At 42.4% G+C, this 20881-nt stretch overlaps 1 protein-coding gene across 4 annotated transcripts in view; it reads left to right on the forward strand.

Annotated features, from left to right (window-relative positions):
- The first annotated feature begins 794 nt into the window (after window positions 1–794).
- The window catches only part of LOC124054500 (ADAMTS-like protein 1), an 88844-nt gene continuing 68757 nt past the window's right edge, over window positions 795–20881 (forward strand). For 2 of the 4 annotated variants that reach the window (XM_046380588.1, XM_046380589.1), the window contains exon 1: window positions 795–1777. In XM_046380588.1, the coding sequence (XP_046236544.1) occupies window positions 1721–1777 (57 nt within the window). In that variant the 5' untranslated portion in view covers window positions 795–1720. The remainder of the gene's footprint in view (window positions 1778–20881) is intronic. The other 2 variants (XM_046380586.1, XM_046380585.1) reach the window with 2 other exon arrangements.

Consider the following 20881-nt stretch of genomic DNA (forward strand, 5'->3'; position numbering starts at 1 on the left):
AGGTGACTTGTTTGTTGGACCCACACTGAGAAGGTGCGGGATGCATTCCAATCCAGAGATACACTGCAGAGCTTCATTAAATTGCATGAAAAATACTATTCTCACCAATACAGAGGGAACTGTTATTGGAGAAGGAAAGGAGTGACATGGGTCTCATCAAGGTAAATCAGAAACAACAGCAGATTTCAATCAGATGCCAGCAAAGGCCAAAAGTATTCAACGTTTCATTCCAGCCAGTTGATCTCAGTTCAGAAGCAGTCAGAGCTTGATTCAGACAAAACTCTTCCTGACCTTAAATGGCACATGGTTGGCAGTGCTGGGCGTCTGACTTGAAAGACTAATGCATTTCATATTGGTGACTAAATCTAAAGCTGTGATAAAAGTAGACATAATCCTCAACTGGTCCACAGCCGACAACACATGGTCCATGTCCCAACTGAAGCCTATGTACCTGTGGCCCACATGGTGTTGAGGGAGGGCCAAGGCCAAGAGAACTGAGCCTTGTACTGTTTTGTATCCTTCAGGATATTTCAGTTCTGTGAGAAATTAATTTGTGAGATCTGGACGATTAGCTTAGCATAAAGACTGAAATCAAGTGAAAACATGGCCTGGTTCTCTCTGAAAGTGAAAAAGTAATAATTTATGAGTAATCAGTTATAAGTAATAAGTTTTGGAGGTACTGATTCATTGTTACCTTTAGACAGAGCCAGGCTAGCTGTTTCTCGCTCTTTCCAGTGTTTGTACTAAGCTAAGCTAAACAACTACAACTTTACTGTACAGATGTGAGAGTGTGGATTTTCACATCTAACGTTACTGTTGTCTTACCCTGGTTTTTAACCCATCACCCAGTGATGTGTTGGCACTACTGGCCCACTATTTGGTCAACTGTACAATGTACGTGTACATTGTCCATATGCAGCCCTCATGGTACTAAGCAACTCTTTCAAATGTTATTTTGTATTACAATAAAATCATGATGCGTCTAAAAATCTTCACAGTTACCTGAGAGGACCATCTTACCTAAAGGTTGGACATGCATGCAACTCAAATGGGCCATAAAAATGGGGCATTTTATTTACTTTTTGGTACAAGGACTTGAGATGTGCTATTTAGAATTTCCTCCAAGTCATTGTAGAAGACTTTTATCGAAACCACAATATAAATGAGAACAAACATCTATAATTGAGGGTGCAGAGTTACACTGTACTATGTTGTTAGTGAAATCAGTGCAGTCTTTGGTGCAAACGTCTGTCTTTAAAGCCTCCATCATCATGCACACAAACAGAAAAGCACCAAGCATCACTGACACCATTAAACTCGCACGTCTGTGCACCGAGCAGCCTATCAGCGCGTAACGGCTCGGGACGGGAGTGTGTTTCTTTAAGAATGTAAGGTGGGTGAGCCCCTTTTCCTGACGCACGCCTGGTATGCAAACATAAATTTAGCAGCAACGTGTGTGCTGGGGGAACAAAATATCTGGAAGCGACCGTGAAGTGTCATGTCGTCTGCAGCAGTTCTTGGCTGACTCTTCTTCTTCTTCTTTTTTTTTTTTAACCTGTTTCTTCCTGTGCAAACTGGAGCAGGAGCGCAGCGCGGAGAAGAGAGCCGACTTCTTTGCTGCCTGGGTGACTGGACAGACTGGGACAGACGGACAGGGAGCGGGCAATCACCAATTGTCTTCATACAGTTTGAAATCACGTTGAAGTTGTCAGCGTCAGACATGACAGGCGTCTGCTTTTGGACGACCGGACTGGTTCTTGTGGCGGTTTGTGTAGAGGTAAGCTGCAGTGTGCTTTCTTGTGATTAATACAAGGTCTGATCCAGTCATTCAACATTTGTGAGGAAGGCGCGTCACTTCAGTTTGGGATGATGCGTTTGTGAAACTGACGCACCAAAAGCGCTGCTACCAAAATAAAACGAGCACATTTACCTGATTTATTTGGGTAAAATAAATTACTTTACTTTTCATTTTACTGACAAGGAAACGGGATACACAGCCTAATCTTTCTATAACGTTAGACCAGTGGGGACTTTCTGCATTTTTACTTTTTATCATAATCAGATTGTGTATACGTTCTGGGATTGATCTAATCCTACAGATTTATTCAGGACCCATCATTCGCAAGGACATGCTCATAAGCATGGTACCTAAATTACCTCTCTTATCGGGAAACTCACTGAAATAAACATTAAAGATGTATAGAGAATACATTTATTTAATTTTTACATATATTCATTGGTCCTCTTCTGCCTCCGGTGATGCTGAAGCAGGTCAATGGCTGCTGCACATTGGATGAGATGAGGATGAGCGTGTTATTGTCAGTCTGTCAGTCTGAAGTGATAAAATATCTGCAAGAAACAATAAACAGAAAATGAGAGACGGTCTGAACTTTTTCAAATACTCTCACACTCACTAACAATATGTGGTAAAAATTGGAGCGTAATTAAAGTCTCTTGTCATTAATAAATTTCAGCCTTCTAAAGCTGAGCCACAACCTCCCGTTACTTTGCAATGTCAAACCAGAAATTTAATAGCAAGAGTATGTGCCATCCTCTGAAAGGTCAAAGCTTATCTGTCCTGTGTTGAACAACTTCTAAAAATCAGTCCACTCAGCTCGCTCTAATCACTGCCGGAATACTTGAACACGTTATCTCCTAAACGCCTGTCATGCACATGCATCATCCGTGCGGGCCAAGTTGTGCAAAAACTGACACATGCTGCATAACGGCACAGCAGGAGATGAGTTTTAAGTAGAACACAAAGCAGTTGTTTGGCCCACAGACAGATTTTAGGTCTCAAACAGAGTGGTGGGATGCCACTGTCAGAATGTGTAAATGACCACGACAGGTGCTAATAGTACTTCAAGGTGATTTGGGCTTCAGACACCCTGGCTGCCATATAACCCAGCTGAACACGTCCATGCTGTAATCAGCGATTGTCTGTGACAGCGGAGCGCTTAAGGCTTTGCAACTTTTCCACTTCACTGTCCAGTGCTCTCCTTACTGTGCTGTTGTTTAAATATTGGAAAGAACATCACAAAACGGCACATTAATGGACTGACTGTGCGTATGTTCATTCTAGTGAAGCTGCTTTCAAAACCTTTCATTTTCATGGTTATCCGAACGGCATAAATGATTGCAGACACATCGGTCGTTACATTTTGGACTAAACTGTGTGTTTAAGATGTTTGGAATATGTTAGAGGGGTGTGAGTTGATTCCTCCCACGTTAACAGAAATCTGTGTGTGACAAAAGTGCATTACATATGACTGCACTCAACTCTGTGAGCTGTTAAGTTGAGCATCTAAGATGTGATATGCCCGTTGCAGCAGAGGTTTAAATAGTTTTGTGTCTGTCTCATAGTGAGAGCAAGTAATGACTCGGTAGGTGTTTTGTTTTTTCTTTTTTCCTCAAGTTGTCTTGACAAGCTTTCCCATCTGTGCAAGGAGTGACTGTGCAGCATGAGTCAGCACAGGACATTCATCTGTTCGCACAGACCAAAGTGACCAAGTGCTTTGTCTCAGAGACCAGGGATCAATGAGTGCTGCCTCCTGGGGTCTTTGCAGTGCGGTGGCCATCTCTTTTCATCCCGTGTTTCCTTTTAACTGAAGAATGGGACTCTATATTTGTGTGTGTATGGCCGTTGGAACTTGTGCGATTATTTGTGTGTGTGGGCCAAACGGCCTGTGGCTCAGACCCTAAATGGAATAGACCTTCCATTGTGGGTGACATAATGACATACCTCAAGTGATTCTTGGAGGGTCTTGTCGCTCTCACTCTATTCCCTTGATTTGTGCAACAAAGTGGAACCTTCCAGTTCAGTTTTCCTTTGTTTTTCCTTTTTGTTGGATGGGGATTTGAAGGTGGTTGTACGCACAGGATCCTGTGCCCTTAAAAGACACTCAAGCATCTCATCAAGGTTAGTGCCTGCAAATAATGATTTGGCACCAGCCAAGGCAACAGAGCGAAGCAAATCCTTATGTGCTTTTTATTTTTTTTGTTCTCCATCATTTTTTTTTTCTTTTAAATTCCTGTTGTTAACACTTTGTTATCAATAACATCTTTGCTTGTTGGGGGTTTGTCAAATGTGGAAAAAAATGTATTCTGTACATGCCAAGTTTCAAGCAATTTCCCAACCGAAAGAACACAAAGATTTATAAAAACCTAACAAAAACAAACTATATGTTTGTTCGGTTTATTTCTTTATTTATTTTTTCCAACACAGATTCAGGTGAGTGTATTAGGTTAAGCCCCTGAATATCATTGCTGGAATAACTACACTGTGGCAATGCTGTCTCTATTGAAGTGGATGAAATTTACTTTCCTTTTGGGGGTCACTGGGAAGTGACATGGTTGATGGTTTTTGACATTTGATGGATTAAAGTCAGCTGCCAGACTTCATCACAGTGTATGACTTCCACACTCACTTCCCTACGTGCTTTTGTTCTAATTACTCAGCTGGAATTCGAAAGGAAATTGGCCACAAAAGCAAAAGATTTTGATGTTTATTCAAGGAAATGGTCCCTCTCAGAGTCTTAATGCAATGAGCAGAGTGCGCTGAAGTCCTCAGGATAGGGAGGCTTTAGGGTCTAATGGCAGGATTAAGTGGGGTCACGGCATGGATATGGTCCCAAGCGATCGTCCGTCAACAACAACATCTCTTGTTCTCTGAAACACGTGCTCCGGCCAGATTGCTTCATCACAAAGACCGCAAACTATCCAATTAGCTCTCATGAGTGCCTTTGTTGTGGACGCAAGGGGTGGAATGGGAAGCAAATTAATTTTGAGAGGCACTGGTCCCACTTGAAGAGGAAAGGAAAGAGCTTCAGAGAACATCTGGCCAGTGATGGATGGATGGAGCAAGTTTTTGGAGCGCATTAACAATACCGAGTGTTTTCAGTTACTCTGCAAAAGCCTTCATACTCATCTCATCATTCCCATCTGGGCTTAATCTGTGGAGTGAGACTAAGGGTTTCTTAGTATGGAAGTGCTGAAGTGTGTGTGTGCAATATTACTCTCAGTCCAAGGCCAAATTTCATCGTTTGCCTGTTCACGTTGGTATCAGTTGCCAAGGTACCTGTAAAATGTTTTTGCTTTTCATGCAGTGCTCCTAGTGTTACTGGCACAGTAGCAATATTTCCTGTGTATCCAAGTCGGGTGCTCTCACACGACTGGAAATCAAGAGGGCAGGCATTCATCCCTGTAAACCTGGGCCAAAAGGGAAGTATCTTCACACATTCTCAGTGGGCCAATGAAGGAAAAGTCCTGCAGAACAGAACAAGACATGGCAGCTTGTATTGGATGTCTCAAAGAACGTTCAGTTTCAATTCTGTTTGCAATAAAAAAAAAAAAAAAATTAATAGCTAGGCTTAGGACTAGCGCTCATCTCAAGTTTGTGTTTTGAATTGGAATCCTTCAGTTCAAAGAACCCATTGTACAAATACAGAATCCCCAATCAGAGTATTCACAAACATGGCACGGCCTGAGAAGAATATATAAAATGAGACCTGGCTTGCATTGATGATGAGCTTGTCTCTGGTATTGTATTTTGAATTTCCCCTTTTATGACAGTCCCAGTGATGAAAGGCACTCTGAATGAAGCAGCAGATAAAGGAAGCCTGACCAGACTGCTTTTGTCTTTAACTTAGGAAACTAATTTTCTGTTAAATTAATATTCTGACATTGAGGCAATTCTGGTGAATGGTTGGATCAGAAAATCAGTACCACACCAATATGGGTTCTACCAACTTGACTGTGGTGTTTGCCTTTCAGTCACTTGATGCAGAGGTCTAATAACATGCTGTGACCGTCCGCCCAAAGCGGCCTGAGCTGATAAATGGCACAACTCGCTGGAGTCACATTGTGGTGTTATGCAAGAGGACATGTCATTCAGACTGCACTATCAAGAAGCATAAAGCGTTTCTGTAGTTTCATATTGCTCTGAGGAAATAGCATATGTCTTATTGTGCCACACACACGTGCACACACTTCTAAACACTTTGATTTTGTATCAGTCTGCCGTCACGCATTGATAAAGATCTGCCAGCAGATGGCAACATTTCAGCAGTAGGACTTTTGGTGTCCAGTTCAGCAGTGGTGGCCTCTGTAGCTCCCACGCCCATCGCAGATAGTCAGCTCTATTGTGATTTTGCAGGTGGCTGCCCTCTCTGTTTCCTCTGGAGCCCCTTGTGAATGTATTTGTTCCTCCTTTGTGAGGTTTATTTGTCACTGGCGAGCTTGAAAGCCAAGTCTCTGGCGTCCTTTTCCTCTGACGAAACATCTTGGGCTCCATCTGTAGGAAGCCCGCGTCCCCTCCGCCAGCGTGATTGAGTGTTGTTGTTTTATCCTGTTGTGTCTTCCTGGACTCCAGCTCAAACTTCAGTTGTAGCAGTTCAGGGCGATCTGTGCATCATCTGGACTGCACATTTTTTCAAGAGCCTCAGAACCTTGCAGTCAGACTGCTCTGCCTATGAGTCTAGTTCTGTGTGTTCTGTTCTGCCCCGTCCTTGACCTCAGATCCGTCCCAGGGTTGGATTGCAGCGGGTGTGCCGGGGAGTGGTGCTAACGAGAGGGGAGAGGGAGCAGTCGGCCCCCTCTGGTGATGTCTAATTAGAGGGGAGGGCGGGTGTGCACATTGAGACAACACCAAGGAGGATGTTTGGGGGAAAGGAAGAAGCCAGATCAGAGACTACAGAGGGACGGAAAGAGGAAAGCAAGAAGGAAGAGGAGAGGCAAACAGGCCAAGAGTGGTAGGGAAAGGGATGAACAGGAGAAAGCATTTGAGAAATGTGCAAGCCCATTAGTCAAGTTAAAGGACAAAAGTTTATTCACCAGAAGTAGCTGGTGAAAATGAATAAAAATGAAAAACACTTATTAATAACCAGGGTTAAATAAAACACAATAAATTATAGACTTGGAAGGGATGAGGTGAGCAGCACACATTTGAGAACATAAAAGAAGGGTGGAATATTAATTCAGAGATATTGATGTGGATGTGGGTGAGAGAGATTATCGATGGAGTAGGAGCAGATGAAGAGCTTTAAGGGTATGAACCACGCACAGAGAGCAAACGGACAAGCAGGAGTTGTGCAGAGCAAAGCCACCAGCGTGCGTTCACCTGTAGCCTCGTGGAGAAAAGTGAGATGCATGTAATTCCAAATCCACTGAGTGATTGACAGGAATGAAAAACAAATACACGACCGGTTATGCGCTGACCTCACTCCTTTAGCAAAGCAAAAAAACAAAAAAAACAAAAAGGCTACACATGCGTGTGAGAGAGGCTATATGTAAGCACGGACAGCTGAATGACTGCCTGAGGGTCTGAGCCTTCCTGGTGTCTGATGGTGGGTCTCTGTGGCTGGATGAGCTGAATGTTTGTGAGCCTGATGATCCCCTCTGTTCTCTCATCTGTTTCCCCTGTTTCAATGGAGACCCCCATTACTGTGCTATTAGGATTGCCATGCATACGGCCACAGAAGCAGATTGATGAGCGAGTAACCATGCATGCTCGCAGTGGTGGTTGTGGGTCTGGTGTGTGGATTTAGGCATAAACGTGTATGCTGCTCTGTCCATGTAGACCTCCCCCATTTCAGATAGCTTGGATCTGTCCAAAGATGAGAAGTGCCTACAAGCTCCTCTGAAGCTAATGGATCGGCACGCTTCATCGCTGTAGTCAAGTGGTGGTTTTATGGAGCGTTCAAGTAAACCTTTTGTCTACAAAGTAAATGGTTTATAAATGTATGTAAATCTATTTATAAATGTAAACTGGTACACCATCTCCCTCTGGAATGGAGTGAAGTAGAAATATAAAGTAGCGTAAAATTGAAAGACTCAAGTACAAATATCCCAAAATTGACTTTTTTACAGTACAGTATTTGAGTAAATGTGGGTTGTTGTTCTTCACCAAAGGTGTGCGTGTTTGTAGTCTTGTGACTGCTGTGTGCATATGCAGTGTGAACATTGGACCATTCCGAGGCTGCTTATAGGGATTAGTCGGACCACGGTGCCCTCTATGAAATGAGCTTTCCACACACACACACACACACACACACACACACACAGAGGGGTGAGCAGTGACACAGCACAGATGTAGAGTGGCTGCAGGGCAGACTTACTGGCCCCTGTGAAGAGGTTGGGTCTCCCTTTTGAGGAAGCCCCTGCCTGGGAAATCTGTGTGGTCTTGGAATATGTATGTGTGTGTGTGAATTGTAAAGTGTTATCTTAAGTGTATTTATGTGATTTGCAAGAGTGCAGAGGGATGAGGTTGCAGGCAATTATGGTAGCTTTACATTGCTTGAAAATATACGGTGATGTCAGAAGATCTGTAACAGTGCAGGCAGAAACACATCAGGCATGTACGTGATCTCAATTTATTATAAACATGCATGTTTTTTTATGCCAAGAAGATGACACTTCTGGTTTAAGGTATCTTGTCTTAAGAGGAAGGTCTGAACTAAGCGTGAACCTGACTGTGAACTTTAAATGACCTTTATTAAAGCTTTTTGCTTTCAAAAGGCCTGTACAGTCTTGTTATTTGTATGCTACGCCATGATTGATGTTTGACCTCTGAAAATAATTACCCCTATGAGGAAAAATGCACCCGCAGGTCTCTGTTGTTTTCAGTCTTTAGGCTCGTTGACGGCCTTTGTCTCGTCGTGGTGTTGGTGGTGCCATCATTCTGTCCCTCTGTGCGGTGACATCATCCATGATGGGGGAGGGGTGGGGCTGGGAGACGAGGTGCTAAATAACCGTCTCAAATGCATCCAGCTTGTTTGAATCTGTCATGAATCTGCGTAGTCCGAATCCTCTCAGCGCTCCCCTCCTCTCCTCCTGTCTTCTTGTTGACAGGTATGCAGCTTGCAAAATATTTGGCAACCATGACCTGGAAAAGTGCACATTTGACATTGAGTGTGTCAGTCACCCTTCATTTTCCTCACTCCCCTTTCACCTCAGCGGGACATAATGCACTTTTAAACAAGGCTTTTTGTGTTATTAGTACAGTTTCTTCTCTCATCTCGGCGCGATTTGCTTCATAGCTGGAATAGTTGGGATTGTGGTGACCAGGTGGCCTGTGAAGCCACCTAGATGATATGACAGATACTGGATACTCGGCTCAGTATGAAGGATCCGAAACCATGTGTTCAGATCACTTAAGCTCAGTGATGAGAGACAGATGGACTGACAGACAAGACAGAGACAGACAGGCAGATTGCGAACTAGCTGAGGGGAAGGTGCAGGGCAGGTGAAACGAGCTGGCGAACGTCTTGCCGCATGTTGACTCTTCTTGTTTCACTTACTGACAAGGTCTCTCAACACACCCTGCATCTAAATCTGTTAGCAGCCTGATAAATGGCGTCTGTCAAAATATGATGCACTGAGGGGTTTCTTGAAAGGAGCAAAGAAATAAAAATAACATGAAGTGAGATTTCGGCTCGTGTTACTTCAGGAATTAATGAACATGATGCATCTTTTGTAGATTAAACCACAAAACATATTCAAAATAAGCTGCGTTTTATTCCTCATCACTGGATTGAATCTGAAGAGTAATTTTAACCTTAAAACCTTTTAGATTGTTGCATCTCAGTACCCGTTACAGGTAGAAGAGGTAAAGCTATTCAGTATTTCACAGGGGAAAAAGTAAAAATGTCAGAAATAAAGAGATATAGTAGCCCTGTTAATCATTTTGTGACCCTTTGTTTTCATTCTAGATTCGTCTATTGATCTATTTTGATTAGTAGATGATTTATTTTTGGACATTAGGTTCTAGAGTAAAACAATGACATTTGCCCATCCAAGAGCCGTGAAGAGTCAAACACCTCTTGTTGTGTCCAATTAACAACTAACTAACAGCACAAAATGTAAAGATTTCACTCAAAAATGTACACACAAACTTATTATGAAAAATGTATGCATTTTCCGTTCGTTAAGCAGTTATTTGGTGAACTGTTTCTTTCGAAATATGATATGAATATCAATCTATTTAATAAATGCAGAAATCAACAAAAATGAACTGTTCAGTTCAGTTTCTAACCACCAAGTAAATACACCAAGTAAATATCCCTTTTGAGTGTTTGTGTTTTCAGTTTAGCTATAATTTGTGTCTTCATTTTCCCCTTTTAATTTCTCTGTCCTAACTTAAAGTGGTTTCTACAAAAAAGACTAAATGGGGGGAAAAAAAAGGCACTCAGAGAACAGGATCAGTAAATCAGTGATTCTTACTCATGACCTGAAAAAATAACCACATCTCATTTGATAAACCTGCTGACATTTTTTATTACTGCAGGGAAACATCTGTCTGTTCATCTGTCACGCTCAATATTTCATAAAATATATCCTCCAGGTGCGCACTACATCAGTTTAACATCACACTGCCCAAGCAGATTTTGATAAAACTTAAGGACATCATGTTGTTGAAGTGCAAAACGAGTTGACGTAACGCCTGAGGTGAACCCAAAGACATTTGGTCTGATGTTGACTTGTTTTGTTAATGTGGGACCGGGATGGAATGAGGGTGAGGCTTGCTGACACAGAGAGAAAACAGGGATGTTTTCACAGACAAACAATGGCAGACTGTGTGTGTGTGCGCGTGTGTGCGCAGTGACGGAGCCGGAGCCATTTGTGCGTTTGTACATCGGTGAAAGATGCGTGTGCGTCAGCTGGCGAGTGTGTGTGTGTGTGTGTTAGCTGACGTTGATTGGCAGGCGGGCGCAGCAGGAATGTGTCTGACTGCAGCTCTCTGCAGGACAGGTACAAACTGCTCTATCATCTCGAGAGAGAGTAATCGTTACGGGCAAATCATTACATGATCAGAGGGAACCAAGTCTGTGCCAAGTATGCATTGCCCTTGAGATTTCTTTTCTTTTTAATTTCTTGTGGGGGTGGAGGTTTACAAAAGTAAGTGAGTGATGGAGAGAAAGACATCATAATCGGAGAGAAGGAATGTGTGACACTCACAGGATGGAGATTTTGAGATGGGATTTGTTTGACATGAGGTGGGAGGGTACCTTTATTTAGTCATGTGTTACAGCAATGCGACTCCTTTTTCATTGATGAGTAAAATATGGATTACAATTTGGATTTTCGTATTTGCATACGCTACACACAGTAAAGCTGAGTTAGTTTGATGTCTTAGGGAGATTAAATGATTAGTTGAAAATTCTAAAAGAAAATTCATTGACAACCATTGTTTTTTTTTTATTTTTTAATTTAAGTTACTTTATTAATCCCAAGCTGGGAAATTACTTCTCTGCATTTAACCCATGCAACATTGTGTGAAACAGTGAAACACATAGGAGCAGTGGGCGGCATCAAGCCCCCGGGGAGCATATATTGGGGTTAAGTGCCTTGCTCAAGGGCAGCCAGCTAATGGGGGGGTGGGGACATTATCACTCCACCACACTCAAATTTTTCCTGCCCGTCCGGTGGGGGAATCGAACCAGCGACCTTCCGATCACAAGCCACTTCTCCAACCTCTAGGCAACAGCTGCCCCCCATTGTGCCCCCATTGCATTATTGTGGTAATGCATTAATCCGTACTGTCACCATTCAAGTAAAAACTTAAAACATTTGTAGGTTCCAGCTTCTTAAAAGTTAATTATTTGCAGCTTTTCTTTATCATAATTGAGAGTGAATGAAGGGTCTTTGAAGAAGAAGAGTCAAATGAAACAATTTGAAGACGTCATTTGGGAAATTTGTCACAATATCTTGACTCTTTATAAACAATTAATTAAGCGCCTCACGGTAACCCCAGAGTCGTCACATATACATGTTCAGACCTGCCTTACTGACATTAGTCACTGTGAGGGCATCACCTGGATTTGTTCAGCGTTGGAGGAGCTACATGGAGCCAGAGCTAACAAACTACAAGCAATTTATTTTAATATTATCTGTCACAGCAAAACTACACGACAGATCTAACTTAAGAAAGAAACAAGTGTTCAGTTCACGTCCTTATTGGGTGATTAAACATCTACCCACAGAATGTGATGACAAATGCCCCTGTCTTATCTGATCTGCAGTCTTCACACTTGGTTTAAGGAGTAGAAATGAATCACTGTGATGATCTTTGTTCATGGCCCATTGATCTGTGTATTAAACTTGATAATGGTCAAACCTTTTAGTGCTGTATGTACTACTGTATTTCTCACCCATGACAGTGTAGTCAGACATCTGATGAATGATTCTGAAAATAATCCTGAAAGGATTTTGTATGTTAGGTAGACATTTATCACAGTACTTGTACAAGTGCACTGGACCCAGATTATTTTTATGTATGATTGCTGTAATGTTTTACTGCCCCAAAGGCTCTGCAGCCCGCCGAGAGAAGACAAATAGGCCCATGTATCCAGGAGAAGTGACATAAAGCCTTCATAACATAAACTGGTTAATGTAACTGGAATAAATCTGTAAAAATTGGCAAGTTCATTTTCCCATAGGGCAACATGTTAATCAGAAGCTAAACTCACGACAGTTGGTCCATCAGTCAGCTCAATATTTTGTCTGAGCACATTATAGTTCCGCCTAAATGTTACTGGCAAAGACGCTGTTTTGCATAACGGGTTTGGAATTTATTGCGTTTGCCCAAAGCTAACAAAATGCCAGTCTCTCACCTCATAGTGAATGATGCTCACTCACCCAGTGTTAATATTACAATATGTGGTTGTAATTGCAGCGGTTTAATCTATGCTGACAACAAATATTTTTGCAGGGGGAATATTTTCCTTAAAACCAGACTGAGCTTGCAGACCGCTAATTTATACAACAGATGTGAAATTGGGCAATGCTAACAAAACATTTCGGTTGACAGACCACTGTGATGCAGAAAGACGGCTACCCAAGTGTTGCGATAGTCGGGCGGGGCTCTTCTGCATGGCATTTTAGCAACTTAAAAAGTGATAATCAAAGCATATATAGCAGGGGTGTAAAGTTATTGTTTGCATGAAGCGGCAGCTGTTAAGTAACCTGATCTGCTGCGTGCAGGTGTGTCAGGCAGACACACTGCCTTGAGGTGCAGTAGAGGATGTAGGTTCATGTTCAACAATGTGTGCCAAAACTGTCTCCCTTGTCTTTAATGTTTTCTCTTTTTTTTTTAAATAAACTTTTATCTGCACATTCATGTGTACCTCTAATGCCCTTCAGGCGATTCTTGCTCCAACATGCCACTGGCTTTGATTCACTCCGAAAGTAAATATGCAAGTGTGAGCTTATGAGTTTGTCTCACCATTTTTTTTTTTATCATCAGTGTTATTATATACTTGACGTATTTTATTTAGAAATCCCAGCAAGGAGCGTAAAGATATATTTACATCATAAATCCCTGTTTCATTTCCTCCTGTTAGTCTTTGTACATGCACAGCAGTTTAGGCGTAGCTCCGCAGTGTGGCCTTGCATGCCCACTGGCTGACTCACTGAGCTCCTGCTGAGTCCTGCTCCTGGGTCTGGGGGTTCATCCACAGCCTCTCCCTTTTCCTGGCTCTAACCTACTTAGGCCTCCAGGCTTCCTGCTCCCCTCGGGTCAAACTCGAGTGTGTGTAAGTGAGAAAAGAAGGAGACAGATGACCAGTGGCTGCACATAGACCATAGGTGTCTGTGCACGCCCTGCAGAGACCCCACCCTCTCAGTGGCCTTTTTTATGGTGAGGGTGCAGAGTGAAATTGTGGATCAGTGCCAGTGAGGGCAAGATGATTTCCTCCACCACAGTGAGGGGAAAAGACAGAGAAATAGAAATATGGTTGTAGTTTGCCCAGAGGTAAGCACATTCTCAAGTTTGTTTTTTATTCCAAAGAGGGTGGGGAGCATTCATGCTTCTTATACACCCAACCTTAAATGCATTGAGTGCATGGGTGCAATAAGTCTTGTGCATTTAAAAGAACTTTACAGCCTAATTTTATGATAGTATGCCATTGCTGTATCCCTTATATGCATTAAGCTAGCTGGAGACAAAGTTTCCAACTGCTGAGATAAATTTGGAAGGACATTTCCCTGCTTTTATGTGATGATCCAGGGCAAAGGACGGATTGCTTTTCTTTCCGTTGTTCTAATCCAGGTTGTTGCAGAGGCTTGGCCAGTTAGTTTCCAGATTTAACAGTGCAAATGAACCCACTAATCACATCCACACATGCACAGGACAGCAGAACTCCCATTTAGGTTGGACCTTGTGACTGCCAATCAGCATCTGACATGTCCAAAGGTTATGTCGGGTCAGGCTGCTGGATCCAGCTGTGCAAGTAGAGGGCTTTCACTGTAAATAACAAGTCAGCTTGTCTACTGGACCCGCACCGAACTTGCATGCCCCAGTTATCTGGATGACGCAAGTGAATCAGGGCAGATCCACCACTTGTGTCTCATTAATATCAGGCACGCCCAGCTGTTGTCATAATGCTGCTGTATTCATGGCCCTTTGTGCTTCCATCCCCTATTACTTCACCAGTAACACTTGGTCAACTGCTCAGTGGCAGTAATTACGTTTCCATCCCTTTCAAAGTAACATTTATCCTGGTACCAAAAATGGAATAGAAATGATGAACAATGTTAAACACACTGTTGGATGGATGTATTAAAAGCACATGTGGCAGCACAAATAGTAGTGCAATCCTAAAATAATAACAGATTTCCCAGAGTAATAATAGTTAAAAATCAGAAACCAGAGCTAGAAAATATCATAGTGCCAAGCTCAGTCCCATATTAATGTCTGGGTTTTTTTTCGTCGGACTGAAAACATTTTATTTCTCATTAATTTATTGAGTTTTTTATCCAAGGGAAAGTGACCACTGAAAATGACTAAACGCATTTTCATACCATAAATGCTTTATTACCATTTCAGCTTTTGATGGAAACAGACAGAGTAAATGTTTAGAGTCTGAAACAAAATACCTTGCAAAATCATTTTAAAAAATGTACCCAAAGCTCAAGTTGTGCTTTTGGAAATGTGAAGGTTGTGGTTGTGTTTCCACAGAGGCAACATACAACACAACATCAATTTTAGATAGGACTCATTAGGCTAACTGATAGAGAACAAAGCTGTAATGAAATTTACTTAGTGGGAAACAGATGCAATTGGTCCCTAAATCTGTTTCCACTCATTCCACATATGCATGCAGGTTTTTCAGTAAAGCAGTTCATTTGTCCATTTGTCTGGCTTACTTTTATTTAGTGTTTGTCTTGCTTTACCCATGACAAGAAGACCATCAATGAGTGTTTTTTGTAAAATTTTTGCTGGCAATCAGTCGTTGAAATTCAGACTGATGACAGATCGGTTTTACAAAGTATGCAGGTATTATGGCATCTATGATCTGCAACTGTCTCAGAAATTAATTAAACAAAAAAGGCAAAATGGGGTGCATTCACCCTCTTCTTTAAGTATAGCTGGTAACACTACCATCCCTTATAACATAGCACAAGGGCTCAGCACATGTCTTCACTTCTCTGTCCTTTGTGTGACCCATAATTCCCTTCTTCCTGCCCACCTAACTCTTAAAGATTAACAGAGTGCTCACTACCTGTCCACCTGCTAGAGGCATCACATTTACGGGCACCAGGGTAATCTCAGGGGTCCAGTTGGTTTTCTAATCCTTGGAAACAGAAATAGAGAGGCTGGGCCAAGGGCAGGCTGAATAGCTTCCAAGGGGATCTGTTATAGGAACTGCCATTGTTAAGCTTGGGAGACCACCTGTATCAATATCAGATTTTACTTGGCTAAATCCAACTTATTTGGATATTGTGATTTCTTGGTATTACAGAGATGTTACATTGTCTTCTCAGTTGGAAATGAGTCCAAAACATAATCAAGGTAATATCAAAAAAAAAAACAAGAAAAGAGGCTGGCTTGTGCACTGATTTGTAGCGGTGAAGGTTTTTGTAGTGGTCGTGCCCTTGTTCCAGAGCACACAGGGGTGTTCGGTGGCGGCACTAGATTGCTATAAACCTGTACTTTGAAGCTTTCATTGGTTTCACCTGCCTTCAGATAGACCCTCGGGATCTCTCTGTGTTACCTGTATATCTGTAGCCAATGTGAAAGCCACAGAATGTGAAGCCATCTCTGTTACACACGCCAACAACAATGGGAGGGCTGCTCGGACCACATTTTGAAGGTTTTGGTTGCAGAAGCAATTTTGGAGCTATCAGATTGAAACACAAGATGTCAGAGCAAGTCAATTCTGTCAGGAATTTCAAAGAGGGGTGTGTGCATTTTGAAAGACACTCTCTTAATGTAGGGGGGAAAAAACCTTTCATGGTCTGAGAATCTCGATCACAATGGAGTTGAGGATGCCACTAATGGGTTTTAACATCTCAAATGTCTGTATTTTAAGTGATAAGTCTTTAACTTTGAGGTTACTTGTAACAAAGCTTTTCAGGTATTTAAGTGGCCTGAATGTCTTTGATAAAAAGCATGGTATTATATTTCCATAAGTAGATGATTATGTTAGTGTGTAATACGATTCCACTTATTTTAGGTACTGTTATCTGTTCTGTGATTCTGTGCAGTCCAAAACTCAGTGGACCCTCTGATTTTCAGTTTTTAGGGTCTGGTAGCTACATCTCTCTGATGCACATTCATACTGTACCATATTAACTTGAGATATTCCACTTCTGACAGTAACAAAATCTAAACCAAATGATTTATGTTATGTCTTTCGTCTCTGAATGTTTCAACACTGTAAGTCGAGCATGACCTGTCTCTCCAAAGCTGTATATTCCTACAGGATGGAGAGCGCAGAGTGTGCAGATGCACTGCAGGCTCATGTCATACCTGTTCCTCCTGACAATAAACCTTGGTTCAGTGCCTCAGCTTGTGCAGATTTTAGCGCTGCTGAGAGACAGCTTCCAACGACTTGGATGCTCTTAAATTTCATGCCACTCGGGGTTTGCTCTTCACTCTGAAAGAATTACATTTCTTACACAAACTGAAGTCAGAGCCAGCACATTTTACCGGCTTACCTGCCAGAGAATAGGAACTAAAGTCGCTCTTTAGGGAGGGCATGAATACTGTAATATTATCAAGGCAGTTTCTCTCTGCACTAATACTGCAAAAGAAAGGCTAACTTTTTTTAATGGAAATGGTGATGGGAAGAATAAACAGCATTCAGCCTTGATTCCACTCAGCTGCATACTCAGGTTGTCTCTCATCAAACACAGTTAATTGGTGCCCAATGGATGAGGCTTGGAAACATGGTATCATATGATGGAGACCACAAATAATCTTTCTATGTGTCATTATGATGCCAGAAGAGCACGAGAGCCAGGTCAACCCGCCCCCACAGCTGATAAGAATGTCTCCCCGGAGCTGAAATGGTGTTTAGTCAGTGCACTCTGAAAACGGAAGGACAGGGAGAGGGAGGCGTCCAGTGACCCTTCAGCAGGCTTGTACTGTAGATGTGCCCGGCAGTGCCAAGCCCTGCTCCCTGCTGAGATGACCCTGGGCACGCAGTCCAGCTGTGCAAACACAGCCGCATTGCTGAGCACACACTCACGTTAAGGCTGAGCCAGATCCAGCTATGTGCCTCGCCTTGATATCCCCCCCACCAATCGTTTCTTTTCAGTAGCACACATTCAACCAGCTTCCTCAGTATCTTAGCTGTGCTGCCAGACAGAACGAGGCTGACAAACACGCCTTTCTGACTTCTCTCTCTACTATATTTCCCTCATGTAAACATTCCCTGCTTGCCATGCAGATTTCTCAGCTGCCTGCATTTCTCTTTTCAAATCTCCGGTTTTACAGTAGATATCCATTTTGCTTTAGGGAGAGCCTCCAATGGGATGGATCACTGGCCAGTCAACTCAGAGAGCAGGCAAAAAAATGATTCCAGACCATATACATATGCATAAGCACCCAGCCAGCTAATAACCTGTGCTTCTTCAGGCCAGGTCCTGAAAGGTTAATTCTGCTTTATTACAACTTGAATCTTATTTTATTAATTTTGTCCATCATATCAGATCCATTCCAAATTCCTTACAAGCTGAGCAAAAATGCAACCTCACTCAGCTGATAAAGTAATTAAATGGAAGACCAGTTGTGTCTCTGTGCATGTAACTGATGTTCATTTGATCTGTTTACCATTGTCTGAAGAAGAAAAGCAAGGACTATCAGGTTGCCATCAGCTTGATGAGTCTGCTCATGAGCCGACACTTTAATGGCTGCAACCTTGATACTCTTTTTCTACTTAAATGTTGAGTAGAAAATATTACCACAAGTATCTGATTCCAGCAACAACACGCACAAAAATGCACATACACGCAGACCAAGTTGGGTACACAGAGGAGCAATACTTAATTCAAGAATGCTGAGTAGTTCTCCCCACATATTTGGAAACCGTCACTCTGACTGTTGGAACAAGTTCACAAGTGTTATCTTAACTGACAATAGTTTGTTTGAGAAAGAATTTCTTCAATAGTTTCGGGTGAGATCAGTGCAGTAACACCCTGACAACTGAATCTTTCCATTTCCGATGAACTACCATGCCCTCACAACATACTCAAACTGACCGTGGTAAACGGCGGGAGAAGCTACTTTTGGCTCCGCTGTTGCTTTGAAGCTAAATGATTTTCCTGAGATAACAGAGCGCTTGTCGGCCGGGCCCACAGGGAGCCCTAACGCAAAAACAAACACACGATATGCTGTCTCTCACTGTCGCTGGGGCCTATATGGGAATGACCTCCCATGCTTTGAATACAATAAACATACAGAAGTTCCTGGAATTTGCACGCGTGTACATGCAAGCAGAGAAAAGCAGACTCTGTGGAAAACATAACAAAATTAGAAGAATGCAGTGCAATCACAGAAAATCTAGAAATGCCAGTGGGAATCTTACTGTAGACACAGAGAGTCAATACTGTGTAATTTACAGAGACAGTCTCACATACACAGGACATAAAGTTAGACAAACAGGGACCCCTGTAGTGGACTCACACATGGTGTCAGATAAATCTCCTGTGGCGTTTTTAGGAGTTCAAGTGGCGCCTCTGATCTGTCTCTTTAATACAAAGGGAATGTGGAGGACGAAATGTGCCAACTCACCCACTCGCCCCCCTAACACCCCTCCCCCCAAATGCCACTTTGGCTGCGTCCCAGATGTCAGAGACGTCATTCATCAAACCGCTCGATCTCGCTGGCAATTACACAAGCATGACAGGGATGTTTGAATAATTTTTTTCTTGATGTGCTATCTTTGTCGCAAATCTTGGCAATCATCCTCCATTATTGGCGTCAACTACCAAGGCTCACCGCACTTGTTTTCCGCATGTCTATCATGCTGAAATGCTTTTTTTTTTTTTTTTTTTTTTTTTTGGGAGTTACCTAATTAAGTTATTCTTGATAGCAGGCTGAGCTTTGCTGAGAGACCCCTTTCTCCTCCTTTAATTGGTAGAGCATCTTTCAGGGTTGTTGTCTGTCAGTCTTCTGGGATAATTGCACCCTCTGGAATCTCAGCATATTGACAAGACAATGGATGGATGGCATTAAGCTGTCACCTTATGTTGACTCTGTCATCATGGACCTGTGGGGAATACATTGTTGGCTCTGATCTTTTGTACGTGTGTCAGATATAGTTCCCTGGGGTGACTGTCATATTTAGAGGACCCTAGACAAATCACTTGGTTTCTCCAGCTTGTCTGTCAGGACCATGAAGATGTTTTGGTTTGTCTGACCGCAGGAGAATGTCGAGTCAAGTGGGAGATGTTTGGAAGCGTCTGCCAGACAGAGACTTGGGTCCTTTTTAAAAGTGAATGTTATTGTCTGCATTTGTTCTTGTAGTGTAGGACAGTGAGAGCTTGACTATTAAAATTATGGTCATCTCCTCACCAAAATGTTGCCTTAAAATGCCTTTCTAAACGCACACATTCAAGATTGATACAGCATTAGTACTAATGATAACTTTGTGTCGTGCATTTCGCTGCACTGTTGACTAAAAAAAATTGTCTTCATTTAGATAGTGTTCTATAATCTGCAAACATGCTTCAGTGCTAAATGTACAGCATTCATTTTAATCATTTAAAGGGACATACACGCGTTTTCAGCTCCTGGGTGTTGAAGCAATTGAAAGTAAGTTTAAGTCTACAGGCAGAAAACCTAAGGGTAAACATCCAAAAATCTTTCCACTTTGTCCCCCAGGTGCTGCTGGGTTCTAAAATTGCAAAAGCAAATTTAAGAATGTGAAGAGTGTGGATTATGGAATGGAGGGCTGGATAGTTAAAGATGCCATCCTACAGGCAGGGCATTTCATGATTTGCCTCGCCGCCAGCAAGATGAGATCAGGACTTGAGAATGCCACAGAATATGGAAATTAAGACTGTTCAATGGTCAGGAATCTCCACAAATTAGGGGCTTAATTTGGGAGCAGGAATGCAACAACGATTTGGTGGTAACCGCAGACGGTACTCTGGAGAGGACCAGGGCTCTCGTGGTGCTCGTTGATGTCAGCGAAACCAGTTTATGAAATTTGTTGGCTGTTGCTGTGGTATGAGAATCGGGTCTTTACAGATTGCAATTTTTCTTTCAATCTCACGTACGAGTCAAAGAGTTCTTTGCCGTACCTTGTTGAACACAACCACGGCTAAATCTGTTTGGCCCTCAGTGGTGTGTAGTCATGACTCAGGCCAACAGCTTGCCAGGTTTGTTCTTTGACTATTTCAAAGAAAACATCGATTACTGGATTGGTCTTCTGGGAGGTCTGGCATGTGCAGCTTTGCATGCACTCCACAGAAGGATCCATGTTTGGGACATTGCCACTGTCAATTCTGTAGAGGCCTTCATGAGATGTTATACTGAACAAATGAGTAAAACTGGAGAAATTACTGGATTTGAGTGTGCTACTTGATTTTTGGCCTTTGAGAAACAGCAAGGCTCATCAAAATCCAGAATGTGCCGCACCACAATATTCAGCAAAAA

Source organism: Scatophagus argus, chromosome 23 (genome assembly GCF_020382885.2).
Source record: "Scatophagus argus isolate fScaArg1 chromosome 23, fScaArg1.pri, whole genome shotgun sequence".
Classification (NCBI taxonomy): domain Eukaryota; kingdom Metazoa; phylum Chordata; class Actinopteri; family Scatophagidae; genus Scatophagus; species Scatophagus argus.